Source organism: Helicoverpa armigera, chromosome 9, assembly GCF_030705265.1.
Source record: "Helicoverpa armigera isolate CAAS_96S chromosome 9, ASM3070526v1, whole genome shotgun sequence".
In the NCBI taxonomy this organism is placed as follows: domain Eukaryota; kingdom Metazoa; phylum Arthropoda; class Insecta; order Lepidoptera; family Noctuidae; genus Helicoverpa; species Helicoverpa armigera.
Genome location: NC_087128.1, coordinates 5,402,831 through 5,418,531, shown reverse-complemented (window position 1 = coordinate 5,418,531; position 15,701 = coordinate 5,402,831). Strand labels below are relative to the sequence as shown.

The 15,701-nt window shown below is 36.1% G+C and overlaps 1 protein-coding gene across 1 annotated transcript; it reads right to left on the bottom strand.

Annotated features, from left to right (window-relative positions):
• Positions 1–10,952: 10,952 nt before the first annotated feature.
• Positions 10,953–15,701, bottom strand: LOC110375680 (protein kintoun). Its single transcript, XM_021333904.3, has 3 exons — positions 13,526–15,701; positions 12,995–13,115; positions 10,953–12,282 (listed from the first exon to the last, which is right to left on the bottom strand). The coding sequence occupies exons 1-3, from the start codon at positions 15,541–15,543 to the stop codon at positions 11,884–11,886; spliced, it is 2,538 nt and encodes an 845-aa protein (XP_021189579.3). The 5' UTR covers positions 15,544–15,701; the 3' UTR covers positions 10,953–11,883.

The following is a 15,701-nucleotide window of genomic DNA, read 5'->3' as shown; positions in this document are numbered from 1 at the left end:
GGGCCGGCGCGCGGTCGGCGGCGCGCAACAGATACGCCACAGGTTGGGCGGCCCGGGCCACCCGCGCCCACCCCCCGCGCCGCACACGCCAATTTACATCCTCATTATCGTCTCCGGAGTCAGCACCTCACGCTGGCGTCCGTCACCACATCAGTCGCCGGCTTTTCCCAGTAAAAAGTCTCCTCATACCTTATTCAGTAAAATCTAATAAAGCGTTTATTTGGAAGCTTACAATTTTTCTTTGTGCCAGCTACTTTCTGTGTTATCGGATTTGTTTTGTTTCGTTACTTCGAATTATTCTGATATAATTTTGTTTGTTTAGGAAATCCCTTTGAGGATAGCTGTAAAAGGGTCCCTTCCCAAGTGGTCTGTGTTAAGAGCGTGAGTCACGGAAAACTATGTGTTTATTGAAAAGCTGTACCTAAATGTGGCGTTACCTAAAACTCGTATACTTATAACTATTTAGAACCCAACCGTCTCTTCACTGTCAAAATCAATATTATTAAATTGTCCATAAGATAATTTTATTACGCCCTTAAATACATTAGGATAATTCAATCTGAAAGTTTTATGTGTCGTAAAACACATTTAGTGTCGCAACTCTTCCATTAAGTGCGTACAACCACTCTGTGAAAGAATTTTAGTAATAAAATCTGGAAACTGCTTTTTTCTGATGACTTTAAGTACTTGTTCTAATGATTGCACAATTGTATAATGTTCCGAGCGTTGTTTTGTATTCAGGAGAGCGCGTCGTTGACGCTGTTTCTACTTAAAACTTCTAATTAATTTGGTAGGCCGACTTGTTAGCAAATTAATTCTGACTTTTTAAGTACGAAAGACGAACTGCGTGTGAATAATTATTATTTGCTGACATTGGGCTGCCTCCCGTCTTTGTGGAGTGAGTGGAAATTGAAATGTCAACAAATGTAGGCCAGTTGCTTCATAAAGAACAGAAATTCGCTGTAAGGGTATATTTACTTAATTGACAGACAGAAATGCCGAGGACCATTCTGTGCCAAACCAATAGTTAGGCAATTTGGTATTGGATATTTCAATTTTATTCGGAAAGCCATTTTTGGGACCAGCTGTGTAGCAAAATACAATATCGTTATGTCAAATACAATTTATGAACTGCGTACATACAACTTTTAGCTTATAGTGCACAGTAAAAAATGCAAAAAAGGGATCAGCATCGGTTATTAAGTATCTATCAACTCTATTTCCCATCCAACGTATATACATATTTTTACTTTTAACCAGTATGCAGGTTCTCAAATATTTACTAGTTTTTAGTACAAGGTTCCAATGGTTTGTTTCGCAAAAATATTGACATGTGTTGTTCTCGTATCTAATACAAACTTTATGGGTTCATATTTAGTATTTTACGACGGGGGATATAATTAACTGTTGGTTTATCTGTTATCAACAAAATTATTTTACGATCATAAGCTATTGGCCTATTCTCGAGGTCGAAAATGTTAATGGCGTTGTAAACAGGCCTTTTGTGTACAATCTCCGTTTTAACCTAACGATGGCGAGAACAATAATTATCTCATTTCGGGAATGAAAGTTTACTGCTCTTTTAGAAACGGTAAGTCAGTTATATTCCAATACGTGTAAGAGTCGCTTTGGTACCAAGGCATGTAATTTAAATACATGCGAACATGACAATTATTTTACCTAAATAGGTATATAAAACTAACTTAAAAATCTAAAGCTTTGTACCGCAATAAACGGGGTAGTCTTTTGGGAATTGCAAGGCCTTGAGAACCTAAAAGTCCCAAAGACACCGGACAGCACTTAGAGGACCTGTCCACACATTTTAAAAAGTAGGTATATACAAAATTTTACTTACATGTACAAGGTACAAGATGTAGAAGAAATTAATTACAGCCCTCAACCAAATAGTCCTCGTCAAACTCTTTCCAGATTTTACATAAAATCCGGTCCCAATTAAAAATAACTAGAATTTTATTTGCTCGTTTCGTTCGTCTACGTAACTAAAAATGTTCGTTAACTCTAAACGAGGCCTGGCTGAGCTACGCGTGTTTCGTGCGGCTGTTAGTAACTCACTTGTTTCACGTAATCACGTAAGGCCACCACTTTGAGGTTGCTGTTTGGCTTTTGTATAAAGGTAGCAAGAACAGATCCCTTTGTCCTCAGCCCAGCCCAGAGGCCAACTAATGTGTAACCATCCATATTATGACAAAATATTCACATGTTTGCACAGCTATCTTAACTTCGCAATAACTTCTCAGACAGTAAACCTCATGAGATTTATGCGGACTTTTATAAGTGGAATTTTTAAAGAGAAAAGGGTATGGAGATTACTCTTACGGGATTTGCTGAGGACAAGGAAGAATTCTCGCGAGGCGACGTAATTTTATATCTTTTTACAGTCCACCAAGTGCTGTGTCGATGAAAGCTGTGTAGTTCAACATACTTTTTGTTAAACGAGGGTCATGTCAACTTGTGTATATTTTCTTGACGTTATGCAGATAAAAATAGAGCTCATAATAACGTGTACGCCATGATTGATAGTATAACAAGCACTGTAACAGTTTCTACGCTCTCACTGAAGCTTCCCTTTATGCAACGTAATAAATGTTTGTAAATATGAACGCGAGACGTGTCTGTGTATACGTATGTATAAAAAACGTGTTCGCGTTTGCTTCTCTACAAGCTTTTATGAGAGCATGTACATTGAATTTAAATATGTGCAAATTGTGTTCCGAGTACGCAGTACCTATCCGAAGGTATCATTATAATGTAGTTACACTAATTCCTTCGCTGGCGTGCAGCGAGTATCTAACCTAGTAAAACGTAAATTATGGTAACTCTAATATGATTTCAGCGCCGGCGGTATCAAATCCGGGTAAGGCCGAGGTCACAAGTGCTTGCATTGGCTCTCATGTCGAGAAAGGCTCTCAGTAAGATTGTAAACGTATCGATTTCCATTACGAAAACACAGTAATGGAGCCAATGCGCGGACGATAAGAGTATTATTACGGGATTTTTCACGTTTCGGAAGCACGAAGTCACGGAAAATAGAACATGACAAACTGGGTGAACTGACCGTTTGAGTGAACTCACTCGATAAAATGAATTGAACAGAACGTTGGTCAGCGGATTGTTGGGGAGTCCTATTTTGTGAACGACGTGACGTCAAGCGGCAGCTATGTATTTAATAATATACAAATATATAATACGCCTATTACAGCCAATTGAAAACAGAGGTAGGATGGTTTTTGGGTATGATGTGCCAATTTAGTTTAGTTAATCTTTATTTTGCTTGAGTATCGAACATTTTAAACGTTTTGATTTTGATTCCACTTCACAGCTCAAAGTTTATGAAATGTTCGATAGCAAAAGGAACTTTTCTTTGTAACAAAAATGGCCTACGCCCTGCGGTTTATCTATCAATTCCCTTCACAGAATCCCGGACTAAAACCTAAAATTCAAATCCTACAAGATAAAGTTTATTACAAAACACTAAAATAAAGCGACAGCAACCACATCTACGGTTTTCACAAAACCGTCATAAACTTTGCTCTAAAGGAATAAGACTGACAATGGCGTGTGTTTTGTCACAGGACAATCCCGCACACATGAAATTATGAAGCCTTCAGACCTTAGCATCATTAATCACGGCATTGTTAGAACATCAACAAAAGCAACCACAGGATTACTTCCTCTAGCATTCTTCTTCTATTTTATGGCGTCGTTTCACCGTTAAAAATAACAGCCATCACTTTATTTGACGTCAAGAACGGCGGTTCTTTGTTCTGGGTCATCGAAACAGCCCGACGAATTGGGTCAAAAGTATTCATGTACCTGTAATGTATTGAACATCTCTGAAAGGTTGTCGATGTATATCATTATTGAGCGAGAGATGTATGAAGATGATGTTAAGGATAACCTTTCATGAGAAGATAATATTTATTCTGCTGATACTATATACTAATAATGATATCGGTTACATCTTTATACCATTTTTTTATAAAAAGAAGACTTATAAAGAGCAAGGGTGGCACTCATATTCCTTTAATTAATAAACCAAAGACATATGTGTACGGTTTCCTGATTGGCTTGGGGTGCATTTGCGTCGGTTCATTAGTTTCACAACTCAACGTGAGAACTTGCATAATTACAAATGAAACTTGTTACTCTTTGCGCTGCGTAATTATGAAAGTTATCGACTAGCCTTATTCCCAGGAAAAGTTCAATTATACTGTTTTTGCATAGTTAGGCACTTAATTGATGGAAATGGACGAGCGTTTTTAGAATACCAATTTGTATTTGAACTATGTTTTAGCAAAAGTAAATATTTGGATACAAAAAATATCTGAGTCCTCCGTCGTCGCTTTGGCGTTTATTGTTCAAAACATTTGAGTAAACAAAAAGATATCTCGTTAATTCAACATTTTTCACGAGAATTAAATAAAAAACATTCGCTAAGCTTTTTTGTTTTTTGGTAATTTCATTGCCTTAATTTACGCAACGGAAAGTAGGTTTAGTTGTTTTGAAGACGAATTTTATTTTAAGACTTTTGGTGGATTTAGCGAGTTGTAAAATTGTATTTCTTTAGGACAGAAGTGTTTACAAAAAACAGGGTAGAAATAATAAATAATTTGTAAGTTAGATACGAGACACGAGATATTATAACTTTTTTACAGCTATACATTCTAAACGTTCTGTCTTACATAATCATCTTCCTCATAATACTTTGCGAGTAACAACGCATACGAGTAAAAGTGTTTACGGGAACTCGAAGTACACGCCCAATAAAAAGCGCAAAGACTCACGTAGGCGTACTTGCTACGTGCGTAGCAGCCTTATTACGATGCTACGAATGCTACGAGCTACGTATGCAGCCTCTGTCATGCTACCGATAAACACAAAAGACTTAACGATAAAATAATGAAACGTGCTTTTCTATACAGCCTTTTATCAAGGCTGAAGAAAAAACGAGTAAAAATTAATACTGAAATTGTTATCGGAGGGAATTTTATACCATGAAGTAGGATCATAAAATTAAAAACTTTGTCCTAGAATAAAATCGTAAAACCTTAAACAATAAAAGCAACTTTTAAACGAAGACTTGCTTTTACATAGGTAAGACTCGAACTGACATAATGCCCACCTAAAATACTGGCTGAAAACTATGCCGTATAGGTTCTCTATTTTCTATATTTAGTAAAAATAAGTATTAAATGTTACTATCAACTTAGTATCAAATTGGTAAGTGAGTAGGATGAACAAAAAATATGTTTTATCAATGTAAATATTTTTGTCTATACAGTTGTAAATACGGCCTTCCTAGAAGTGTTAGTGGGATTTTGTCAATAATTTACACATTAGGGAATCTAATAGTTCTACGATAACAGTGATAAGTGACAAGGCCGCTGTTAATAGCGATAGTCAAACCAATTTCCCAATACATTACGAACGTGCCTACACAACAACCTAGAATGTATGCGCCATAAAAACGAAAATATTTCTAAGTACATACTTATTTACATAAGTTTAAACGTATTAGTAGTCTAAATCTAGCACTAGTGATGGAGAAAATAGTACGGAAATTATTCATAATGCGAAGAACCGAATGATGGAATGAATTTGGAGGAAGTACAAGAATGCGACTGTAAAAGATCCAGAAGGATGATCTATGTATCAAACAAAAGTAACACTACCTACAACTGCACTGTAATGATTAAGTATATGGGTGTTCAATTAATGTAGTTTCGGCGCAGCATATCTTCTTCATGTCATTTCCAAAGTAACAATTTTTGCAGCACTATCTGTCTTTCTACCTATTAAAAAACATCGAGAAGCCTTCCCAAAAACAAAAGTGAAACAATAGTCATACCATTGGGTTGTGCAATATGCACAACAACCTTTTGTTCTCAAAGAGAAATTTATCTCTACAACTGAACAAGAGTAGCGAAATATTAAAAAGCAGTTTCAGTTATTATAAAAGCAGCCATTTTATCTGGCGAGGCGTTAACTGTTGTGTGGCGCGTTGGACCGTTGCACCTTTCACAATATTTTTCTTTTTGTTGTGTTACAATGCACCTTTGTGTCCAGTCTGTCGTTATGAGAGAACGGGTGGAACGGTGTGCCAAAGTAATTGTTCACTGCTTGTACATTGTATGTATGGTTTCAAAAAATACCAATAAGTACAAAAATACTTATGATGTACCTGCCTATTAGGATTAGATTATAGACCTAGGCTAATTAGGTTAACAATAACACCCGTAGATAAATGAGAAAAACAAACCAAAATTGTTTAATAACCATTATATTTTTTTAATTTAGGTAGGTACCTATGATTGTAGAATCAACGGACTATCAAAATGATGAATTACGATAGAAAATTCAACATGAATTTTGTCGTTTCTACTGAGTATTGTCGATAGTAAGTAATTCTAAATGATCTGCGGAAAACGTTGTCATGTTCGTGATTACATAATTAATCGAAATGATGAGAGACCAAGACCCGAATTGCGGTTATCGACCACAGTTCAGATCCATGTATCTAAGTACCTAAACAAGAAGGTCGAAATCGGATGATGCTACGAAAATGTCTTTTGAATCTTCTTCGGTATCGCACTAAAATTAAAAAGGTTATATAGCGCAAACGGTTGAACGGATTTTAATGAACCTTGACAGTGATAAAGATAATTAGGATCTTTTTCTGTGGGTGTGATAAGTACTTAGTTCCTTCAGCAAGCGAGTGAAACCGCTGGCGGAAGAAACTCTAATAAAAAATAAAAAAACAAAGTAATCAAGTAGAAACAAAACTCCTGAAATAAAATCACAAATAACAACATCGTTTCCCCGTAGCAACAACCCATTTTAAATCATTAAGACAAGATGTATTGGCTTAATTAAGATAACAAGAAAAACGACGGACATAGGAACAGATTTTCCGATAAGTATCTAAAATCTTTCTTTTACTCTTACTTTCAACATTAATGGATTAAATGGATGTACCCAATTACTTTGGATCAAATCAAATGTAATAGAGTTGGATGTTTAGGTACTACATTATTACTTCCACATTCGAAAAGAAATACGAAAAGGAAAATATATTTTATACTTACCTAGATTGATTGTACAGAAGCAATTTAGTAAATATTAATTAACTTTATAGCATCATAACTTCATATCACGTTTTATTAACGAAACACGAGCAGCATCTTATAACATAAAACACGTAAAACAAAGTGCTAATTAATCTACAGGCCATTTATATGCAAGTCAAGTCATGGTGAAAAAATTAATTAACTAATTATACCGTTTAATATTGAGTAATTTGTCTGCAAAAGCAATTAAGTATGAGACTAATTACGTACGCGGCTGGAGACGTTGTGAGGCTGAGAAGCCCGAAGAAAATCAACTCATGATTTAAACACACTGCAGACTAAACAGTCGACCGAAAGTTGTCCTGAAAATCTTGATTACAATGAAAGGTTTCAGTCGATCTGATATAGTTAAATACCCGATCTTGGTTATCTGCATACAATAATAATTCTTCTTCATACTGATTTATGAGCCCAAACAAACGAACGAACATCGGTCGATTAAAAGTTTGCAGTGTGTATTCTAATTTTCGTGTTCCTGTATACAAGGCAGTTATTGTGGCAAATGTTGCCGTTTTTTACTTGCACTGAACAAACTTGTATTTCCTCATTAAAACGAGATTGGAATGCATGTAAGTGTCTGGCAGCGTTGGTGAAGTGCGCTGTTCGTTTTATTAGTTGCGAAATGATTGCAGCTCTGGGTTTTTTATGCTCTCGAATAGCAAACGGTATCCTTATGAAAAAGAACAATTATGAAACATTACGGCGTAGATAAATAATGCTTTAGGTATAGGTAATAGACATATCGGTAAACATATTGTATGGATCAACTGGTTTAGGGTAAAGATTCATGAAATTAATATTAAAGTGACATAGTAGGTACTCAAAATTGTGAAGCTTGCTACCTACCCCTGATATGACGACCACGACCACTCTGCCAAGAGTGTGACGACAAAGACGAAGAAGAAGTACTCAAAAGCCAACAGTACATAATATTATTGAAGGAAAGGAAGATACTACGTTAAGGAGGTCAGATACTTAGGTAATAGCTTCACCTTTTTTCGGTGGTCCGTTTGGACTAGATTATAAAATTGTTGGAAAGAGGCTAGACATATAATGATGATGGAAGATAAAAGGCGTTTAAATCGATAACATCATTTCTCGAAAATCGCATTACATAGTATGTATGTACATGAATGTCACCTTTTTCAGCCATTGAATTTAGTTCCTTTATTTCTACCTTTAGGTAAGTTCTTCAATAAAAAGCAACAAAAGTTATGTTGATCCGGGTTTGTGTGTTTGTGCATATGTGATTAATGTTTATAAACGCATTCGCAATACACGGGAATCCCAACGTACTTTAAGCGAACTGAAAACAAACAAGCTTTTCATCCTTTATAAGCAAAAACATCCATAAATATCGATGTGTTCACATTAAAGCGAGTTTATGTTGATCAAAATCTAAAGTTTTCATTGAAGGATCTTAATTCATAAGTAACTCTAGTAAGACTGTTCACCAATTTTCCATTTCTTGGCGGATTATAGGTACCTGTCTCGTGCGGAAAGTACCTATCATCTTGAAAGAGATGTTCAACTAAGTTTCAAGATCAAAGGTTCGCAGAGGCTTGACTCAAAAATATTGCCGTCTACATAACTTGCTCGAAAGGCTGTTGAAACGATCTCAAAAATGTAATTTCGGAACTTACAAGTTTGTTGATCCTGCGATGTTACACCACACTACCTTTTTCAGTCTGAACTTTTTAGAGTTAAATCCTAATTGAATAGAAACATTAAAGTTGAGTCTAGGGTTAATGCCTTAAATAGAAAGGATGAAGACTTTTCTAATAAAGTACGGTCCATTGCTCCTACAGACCTAGACGATTGAATTTGGTCATCCTTGGAAATGTTCATTAACGTTCAACGTGTCAAAAGCAATAAGATCGTCTAGACGAAGAAAAGTTACCTACATTACTTCTTTGTATTGAATACAAAAGCCTGTTAATTACTACATTGCTATTTTCGCCTTTACTGAGTAATGCTGTTTGTATCTATTACTTTTCGCCGAGAAACTGCTGAACTGTAATTATTTGAACGAACTTTTTCAATCAGTTCATGAGCTTATGGAATATACCTATTGAATTTATGGGACGAGAAACAATACCTACTCTAATAATGAATAAGAAAGTTATAATAGGTACTAATTTCAATACGTAAATATGATAAACTACCAAAATAGCATTGAAGAAATAACTCAAAGCATCGCATAACTTACCTCGTAGCTGTCGTAGCATATTGCTACGATACGCCGTAGCCTTTCCTGTCGCATCTAGCATCCATTGTTTACACAAAAAATATCCAAAAGTTACCAACGTTCAAAATAGGTATTTTTATCATATTCACACGCCACCAAACTAAGCAGAACTCGTACCTCTTTTGAAAGATAGCCACCTGATAAACAACGTATACTTACTGATTATAAATCCAGATTAAATTGACTTACGGAGGAATAGAATATCTACGCGACCACCATGACCGGCGTGGCAAACAGATAGGTACACCAACTAAGTACGATGCCATCTGGTCCAGGAAAATTATTGGAAAAAAAAATGAAAATTAGCTCCTAGATGTTTGAAAGTAGTTTCAAAAGCTACGTTAAAATGATGTTGGCAAAGTTAAAATGAAGTTGTCGTTATATCTCGCAGTTGTATCAGTAAGTTTGCCGTCGTATCGCCGTGATATCTAAGTTTTGTTGCTCGTCTTTCACGTTGAAGTGTAGAAACACTAACTATTCGATTTAAATTGATGATAAACATCTGAAATGTATGTAAGTTTGACTTTTAGTGGTTATACAACTCTATGACTTGGATGACACCTTTTCAATTTCAAACGTTAACCTTCTTAAAATCGTCAAGAGGCTTCGATTCGGTCATAATGCCCTTCAAACTAAAATATATGCTAAGAAGCTAAGACTAACGCCCTAGGGTCGGATTTGGGTGCACACATAGACAGAAATCTGTACAAGGGTTGGGTCACACATACTTACAAATCTATACAATGTGCCTCCTACACATACACATAGACGTCAGGTAGGAATTGAAGGAAAAGTTTGAGCTGGAAACTTCAGGCGGAGTTTGTTGAAATCCTTGTGTAACTTTCAATAGGATACAGTGGCTGTCACAGGTATGAAGGCGAATAGGTACATCTTAATATTGTACTTTGGCATAAATATTATAACATAGATATATATCTAATTACATATTATTTTAATCTCTAAAATATTGCTTTCTCATATTTTGACCACTAAATATAGTAATAAGGTAAATAACAGCGTTTTCGAATTGGCGGGTTTTCCTGGCGACACCGAACTAATCGGCGATGTCGCTGTGAAAGTCCGCCAATGGGAAAAGGCTACCTATACGTTTTTTTTTTTTTTACGAACTGACAGTGAAAACACGTGGTTCTACGATGACTACTCATCAACGCCACGGACGAAACGTTGTTTTTCAAATTGTGAAGAGCCAAATTATCCGCAAGTTCATACTAACAACGATATTTTAGTTACGCAGCCTAAATAAACCTTGATGATATAAAATAATTTCGCGTTATTTTCTGAACAGCAGAGGACCTAGCATTAGCTTACCCCGCACAATATACATTAACGAACTTATGTACTCCCCTTATCCTTAGGTAGGGATCCTTAGGTAATCCCTTAAGTACTCTCCCTTTGTGATCCCTTATGTACTCTTCCTATGTACTACCTTTATGTACTCTCCCTGTTAGCCCTCCCTTTGTAGAGTACATAATTATCATTATCACTGTTTGATACTAAACAATTGCCATTTTTATTCTAACAATAAAACGAACATCGATTTTGAATCAATTCATGTATTAAACTAAAGTCTCAAATCACAATTCATTCATCGTTAAATAACTTGTAAAGTTTACATCAAACATAACTTGCATAATTGCTTGTACAATACATACCAGGATCTTATTCAATAAAACAAAATGCATGGTTTATGACAACAGTCGACCTATACGTTTCACTGGTGATTTTGCTTACAATAGGTACAGACAAAAGGCACTGAGTTGTGTGAAGCGTCAAATATAACTCTGTTATGAATTGTGAAGACTAAACAAAGAGTATGATGTCCGTGGACACTTATTCCATAATTAAAATCACGAATAACGTGTGTTCAAAGGTATTTGCATTGTGTAAATCTAGCAATCTACCATTATCTTCGCTGTGCAATAGTGTTTTTATATCTAACTTAGGCTAGAGGTAGGCTTAATTCTCGTTATAAAATCAATTCCTATCTCTTAACCAATAGTGACGTAAATCTAATTTGTACCATGAAATGCAGATTGACTACTTATCATATTGTCTAACGTGAGCAGTATATTATCAAACATGTCTGTGTTTTTAAAATATCACTACATACATCTTCTAACACTTTCTAAATTTTCTAATTTCTGATTAATTTTTAAAATGTATACCAATTATAATTTTAAACTACCCAACATAATTATCTCAATTGACAAAGTGTGAACACATCAGAATAAACTTGTTAATACAAAACAAACCATTGTCATAAACTTTGCCAATTTGAAAATACATAATGGAAGGAACATCAATAGTAATCTAAATCATAAAGGAATATGTAATACTACTAAACTAGCTAAGTAATTCTAGACAAACAAAATCACTGGATCTCTAATAAATTACATTTCTAAGGGTAAGGATTAAAACATTCCAAACACGCCCTTTTATAAAGGAGCTCACTGGAGATGGCCAATCTCACATGTCTAGATCAAATATGAGATCATTTTTGAACATAACTTCTAAATATTTGCCTTTGTTTAATTTGTCAGGATCGTAGAGTTGAGTGTTGTGTTGAATAGTATCGCAGGTGACAGGTTCTCGCTTCGTTTGTGATGGCTTCGATGGCTCCGACTCCCATATGTCGGCTTCGGACTTACGGGCTTCGTTTTCTCCATTGCCAACGATGTTGAACACGGAATCATTTTCGTAGGATCCTTCGCCCTCGTTATTGTTTTCACTGTAGCCATCATCGTTGGTTGGGTTATAGGTGCCTTCATCGGGAGTGTTCTTGCATTCAGATTCTGCATCAGACGTGTCGGCCAGACCGCTGTCACGGCGGGGCTTCAAGACTGATTTCAGTCTCGGCTTCAAGCTCTGAAATTAGATAAAGGTTCTGTTAGTAAATAATTACTGAAGTAAAAATGAACGGAAGATTACGTAAAGAAATTACTTTATGGGTAGTGCTGAAACTTCCCATATCACATGAACATGCGTTATTTACGATAGTGATAAATTGCGTGACGCATTCCTACCTATACTACACTTATTAGGTATACAAACAACAGTACGAGCACAATGTCTAGCTCAGGCTCAATAACATATTCTTAACACTTCCTTATAAGTAACAATAGGTAACTGAACTCTAGGATGATACATTAGCACGCTAAAAAATAATGAATTACACTAATTAATACGCAAATATTTTCAGTTTCAGTTCGCAAGAATATTTCCACTAGACTTGGCCTTGAATTATTAGCGTAAATTGATAAGCAATTAATCACAGCATTATTGAAACATTATTCTGTCGCCCTTGAACTGTTTGGCTTACCTACGATATTGTTTACAGTGTTATCGTATCACTTGTGGAAACAACACTGTCAGGCGAGCTGCGGTATTATGTAACAACAATGCACAATATGCAAATGTTTTGATTACTTTCTGATACTATAAAATAACTTCCACTCGTTTGTTTTTGTTAGTAACATTTTATATTTACAATCCTTTTACATGCAAGTACCTGGGTATCGGGGCCATTCGGGCTAGAGGACATAGATTGTTAAAGGATTTTAAGTACATATTTGCATACCTGAGAGGTGTTAGTAATGTCATCTTCAGCTTCGCTCTCGCTCTTCCGCCGGTCTTGACTACGCTTTTTACTTTTTTTACGTTGATTCTTCTTTTTCTGCCCCTCAATAGATGAGTTGTACCTGGAAGACACATTCGTCCATTTATAGCTACAGCTATGATGGAAAATTACGTACTGTTTGTTTAATAATAATATCTTATCTTAGTAGCAAGTCAATCCAAAACAAGTGATACTGCATAGATTAGGGTCCAGCTAAAGATAAGCCTACATGGATAATTTTTATATTTAAACTTGCATAACAGAAAGTTTTTATTGGACCACTTCTACTCCAAATTTAGAATAAAGTTCATTTTAGATACTGATGATAATTTATACTGAAATAATAATATGAATTTATTTTTATCAGTGCCTTTCCGTTAATAACATTCTACCAAACACAGCTACAGCCTGATAACCTACATTGATAAATTGACTTAGCATAACAAATCATTGTTTATTATTGAGTAAAATACCTTCAGTATTTCAGCTCACCTGTAAAATTGTCTTGCAATGACATCACTAAACCTAACAGTCTTTTTTAAGCTTGACTCCTCTGGAATACAATCAGAGCTGATATAATCCATAGAGGAGGCAATGTCTCCTGCACTGGACTCTGAATAGCTGCGCATCATGTTTGGCTTACGCAGTATGCTTTTGGCACCATTCTCACAGCTGCCAGACTCCGTGAACACAATATCTTTATCCATTGATGTTGGGGACTCAAAGTCATCATCTTCATCATACTCTATGTGACTGGACGACACAACTATGTTTGTCTCAGTTCCACAATTGGTTACCTCGACAACCGGGGCAACTGACTCAGCTTCAGAAGCTTCAGGCTTTTCTTCAATCTTTGTCTTTTTAACCTGAGTAGCATCAAAGCTCTCACAGGTCATGGAATCCTTGTTTAGGCCAATATGGAATTTGTGGGGAACAGCCCCAGCTAGTTCCAACTGTAATATGACATTGTTGTCCCATGCCTCTCCTGTTACATTATCAAACTTAACATCCTCATCAAATGTGATGATAGCTGCATAGTGTACAGGTACAAAGCCAGCACCAATAGAAGTGAACTTGATGATAATCTCATTACCATTATTTTTTACCTTCACAGAGTCCGGCTCAGTGTTTTTAACATGGAATGTTAAAGCTACAATGTCATCCAAAACATTGTGTGTGTAGGGAGGCAGTATGTAAACAAATGAGGAGTCTAAAAATGCTTCAGAGTTACTGGTACTAGTGTTACAGGGCTCAGAGGGTACCACAGTCTCAGCAGACGATGATGACAACTCTACAATTAAGTTGGAGTTAGAATTGTAATTATCTTCATCACTTTGAGAACCTGAATTTTCTTCACTTTCAACACCACTGTCTACTTTGAGAGAGTTTTCATTATTACTGGTAAAGTTCTTTTTTATCACTGGTAAAGTCACTATTAACATGTGTTTGGTTTTATCAAACTTGGCAGTCCCACATTCATCATTAACGGAATAAGGCAGTGTAATATCAAGTTTATATTTAGCAGGTTTTTCTGATGCCAAGTGCAAATGTTTCTCTTGAACATCTAAAGTACAGTCTTTAGTAGACGACAGGAGTGGGAGGTACACTTCCACAACTATCTGGCTAGGAATAGCACTGTACTGTTTACAATCCTTTTCAAAGGTGAAGTCTTGAAGATCTACATTTTTCTGTTGCTTGATGACATACTTTGGAATGGTATAACCATTTTTAGATGAATGAGCAAACTCTGTATTTTTCCTTGGTTTCCTAACAACTGGTTTTGATGTCTCTTTTGGGGGCTCAGGCTCAGTTTCGTTTTCTGAATAACTCCTTTGAGGATAAAGTTTTTCAATCATTTCAGGTGTAAGGCTTGCCATTTCTTCCTCTCCCGGAGGTTGATAGTTGGGGTCTTCTTTCCTGATCACAGCAGCAGTACTCATGCCTTTATATTGAGATTTGGGAAACCGGCAGTTGTTACTGTCAAGGTGAATGTTATAAGTTTTTACTAACGCATCAAAGGCGGTTTTGTTGACCAAGTCCCGGAACTGTTTGTTAACCTCAGCCATGCGGAGAGTGTCCGGATGGAAAATTACGTCGTAAATGATGCAACGTTGTTTGTTTTGGTCGTAATCTTCACGCGGTGGTATTATTGAGTATGGTATTTGCCAGTTCATGCCTCTCTTGCCATCAACTACTTCCACCTTGTATGTCGGTTTGCCGACGTTATCATTGCTACAAATATTAATGAAGGCTTTCCTATCGCCGGCGACACTTGTTTTGATAACATAACCTCCCTTCGGATTGAGGAACTTTACATCGTAGCCTCGTTCCTTCTCAAGTTGGGTCATTTCTTTTTGATAAAGTTCTTGGTTAGCCGGGTCACGTATTTCTTCGCAGTACTCCGCTAAAAGATCTCGAAATTTCTTAGTCTTCATAGCGTCTTGTATGGTCTCTAAATCTTCTCTGGTAAGTCGAGTTTCATCATCACGAGGTTTTACTCCCGTTGCCATTTTGTTTAGCGTTCCTTGACTGATTTATAAATAAACACAAAATACGCATCCACAAAATTATTTTCAGCTGACGATTGACGACGAATGATAAGAATAATGCAATGTTGTTCGGCTAAAAAAACTGGACTACTTATTTAGTTTATGGTATAGAATTGCCA

Coding starts and splice junctions, on each gene's coding strand:
- LOC110375680 (XM_021333904.3), bottom strand. CDS start 15,543: ATGGCAACGGGAGTAAAACCTCGTGATGATGAAACTCGACTTACCAGA. Junction 13,116..13,525: donor ATTGCAAGACAATTTTACAG/GTGAGCTGAAAT, acceptor TGTGTCTTCCAG/GTACAACTCATCTATTGAGG. Junction 12,283..12,994: donor ACATTACTAACACCTCTCAG/GTATGCAAATAT, acceptor ATCTAATTTCAG/AGCTTGAAGCCGAGACTGAA.